At 58.3% G+C, this 2,689-nt stretch overlaps 1 protein-coding gene across 1 annotated transcript in view; it reads right to left on the reverse strand.

Moving 5' to 3' along the window:
• LOC123079127 (vegetative cell wall protein gp1) overlaps positions 1–703 on the reverse strand; it is a gene marked incomplete in the record, with an annotated part of 2,539 nt that extends 1,836 nt beyond the window's left edge. Inside the window, 2 exon segments of the mRNA XM_044501802.1 lie at positions 1–263; positions 360–703. Coding sequence (XP_044357737.1) covers positions 1–263; positions 360–528 — 432 coding nt within the window.
• Positions 704–2,689: the final 1,986 nt, after the last annotated feature.

Raw genomic sequence — 2,689 nt, forward strand, 5'->3', positions numbered from 1 at the left:
TGTGGTTGGGGAGGTTCCGCTGGACGGAGTGGGCGGGTAGTAGCCTCTACAAGGGGTGGTCGGAGAGGTGTCACTGGACGGCGCGGGCGGGGCGTCCTCGCGACCAGGCGTAGTAGGGGCGGCGCCTGTCGACGGCGAGGGCGGGTTGTAGTCTCCACCAGGGGTGGTTGGGGAGGTACCGACGGATGGTGTGGGCGGGTAGTATCCTCCTCCACCTCCTTGCGGTGGCGCCGGCGAGCAGGGCGGCGTCCCGTGGGAATCATCTGCGGGAAAAAAACACGTAAAATCCCAAAAGTTCAGTACAAATATACTCCTTGTAACGGACTGGACGTGGTAAACGGGAGGTATTATGCACGCACGATTGCAGGGCGTGGGGCTTGGTGAGTGGCTTGGGTCGGTGGGGCCAGGAGGGTAGTAGTCCTTGCGGCCACCGAAGTTCCCGCCGTCGGCGACGAGACTTCGCGCCGAAGCGCCGGACGCCACGAGCAGACAGCAAGCCACGAACGCGGTAGCCATCGCCATCGCCATCGCCTCGTTCGCAAAGAGAGCTTCTAAGCTGAGGCTTGGGGCCTTGAAGTTGACACTCGCGGCGTGGCCCTCTTTTTATAAGCAAACGTCGCGTGTGTTTACCTTTGCATGTATACCCGCATGGTGTGCACTTGTGGCGCGCTCTGCAGCAACGCACGAGGTAATGCGTAAATGCACTATGCGTAAAGGGAACGGGGTTAGTTGGACACAGTCACGCGATGCCTGAAGAGCTAGGGTTGTGCTGTGGGTAGGCTAGCCGGCTCCATTTCTGGGATCAGTAGCGAGCTCCCGCACAGACCGGCCGCTCCCACAAGCAAAATATGGCGTAGCCCCATTGCCTTCCAGGTGTATGGCGCATTGATGTGCGCCGAGCTGAGAGTTACTGTGCTCTCTTGAGGCGTGTCAGCTTCTCGCGGTAGATGGCAACGTCGTGTCGTCGGCTCGCCGTGCTCGCGCGACGCGACGGTGCATGCATGCATGGTGATGCATGGGCTTGATTTTGGGCTGCAATGAGCGCAGGCGGTGTTAATGGTGGCCCTCCTTGAATGAATGAGAGCACTACTCCAGTTCTGGCGATGCTGCCATGCAAGCTCTTCTCTCGTGGACGGTCCTGAACCTCCTTAAATTGACTGCTGTAGGTAGTAGTAGCTCAGGAATTTAGTTCCACCTACCAACGTTGTGCATGCATAGGAGTCGCATGCAGTTCGCGAGGCGTCGTCGAGGAGGCACGGCCATGTGTCATTTTGTCTTGCACACATGTGTGCACGTTCGCCTGCACACTGATATGGCACGTTCTAGTTATGTTATCCTGCATTTCTGGCTCGCTTGATGTAGCAGAAATGTGAGAAGACATCGACGAACAAAAGGTAGTACTGAAGACCCGAATTTCTCAAAACACGAGAACATCGGCGCCTTAAAACCGGTCTTAAACGCCCAGTCGGACGGATCGGTCACTCACTGACCCAAAAAAAGTCAGACCTACCCGAGCGCCTCGAATCAGCCCCAAACGACCGGCTGTCCGGCACCCCTCACAAGTAGTCTAAATCTAGAACGAATATGGGAAGACTCGAGCATGACTGTCGCGTTAGCCCGACCCATCCTGGCCCATCACAACCTCATTCCGCCACCATAGAAATCCCACAAAGGGCATCGGTGGGTGTTAGTGCCTGCTCCATCGGCGCCAAGGACGTGCACGCCCGAATCTGAGGCGCGCGCCGCCCACCGTAGGAGGCAGTGGGCTATGGAGAGGGTGGAGGCCTCGGAGGCGGTCGCACAATCCTGCTGCCGCTGCCGCAGGGTGCCAGCGGTGCCTGATGAGGAGTGGCTCCTTGTGTGGCTCTATCGCCCTCGCTTATGACGGCGGAGACGGATGCCCGTTGGCTCCGGCGAAAAACGCGAAGGCGCTCGCGAGGCAGCAGATGCAGCGACGAGAGCGGCCCAGCTGAAAAGGCAAAAGGGTCGCACCGTCCGAAGGATGGTAATCTTCATCGAATCCGCCTCCTCCTCCGACATCATTGACGGCTTTGACGACCCACCACCTGCCGTTGACACCTACCCGGACGCCTATAGCAACGTCACTGACCGAAAGGGCAAAGGGCCGGCGAGGAAGTGGTGAAGCTCAGCCCTCTCTCTCTCACCCTGGGCATTTGGGTACCCGGACCCGAACCAAACCGTATTAATCGAATTGTCGGTTAATTCGGTTATCGAGTTAGGGTTCGGTTTTGCTAGTTCGGTCTTCAGGTTAGTGTTCGGTTTTTACTCCTAAAAACCCGAAATAACCTCTCTCTTTTTAGTGGTACCCGAAATAACCAAATTGACCGATATTTGCAAAACTCGCTGACGGTAGGCTGTGCTATATACGCACCAATAAATCAGGCCCACTAAAAAGCAGGCCCAAGTTGCACCGAGACAAAGCCTCGCAGCCCCGCACAGCACAGTCACACTCCAATCCTCGTTCACCAATTCTTGTCGCACCTAACCCTAGAGGCGGCGGCGGCTATCGGCGATTCGGCGGCCGACGGCAGCGGCGGCCAGTGGCGGCGGCCGGTGGCACCTGGACGGCTGCATGCATGCATCTGCTCGTCCGCTCGCGCGTCGTGACGCCGGGTGCCGCAGGAGACGACGTCGTTGACGCGACCACGCGGGCAGCAACGCCAGATGC

The sequence above is a fragment of the Triticum aestivum genome, chromosome 3D (assembly GCF_018294505.1).
Source record: "Triticum aestivum cultivar Chinese Spring chromosome 3D, IWGSC CS RefSeq v2.1, whole genome shotgun sequence".
NCBI classification, from domain to species: Eukaryota; Viridiplantae; Streptophyta; class Magnoliopsida; order Poales; family Poaceae; genus Triticum; species Triticum aestivum.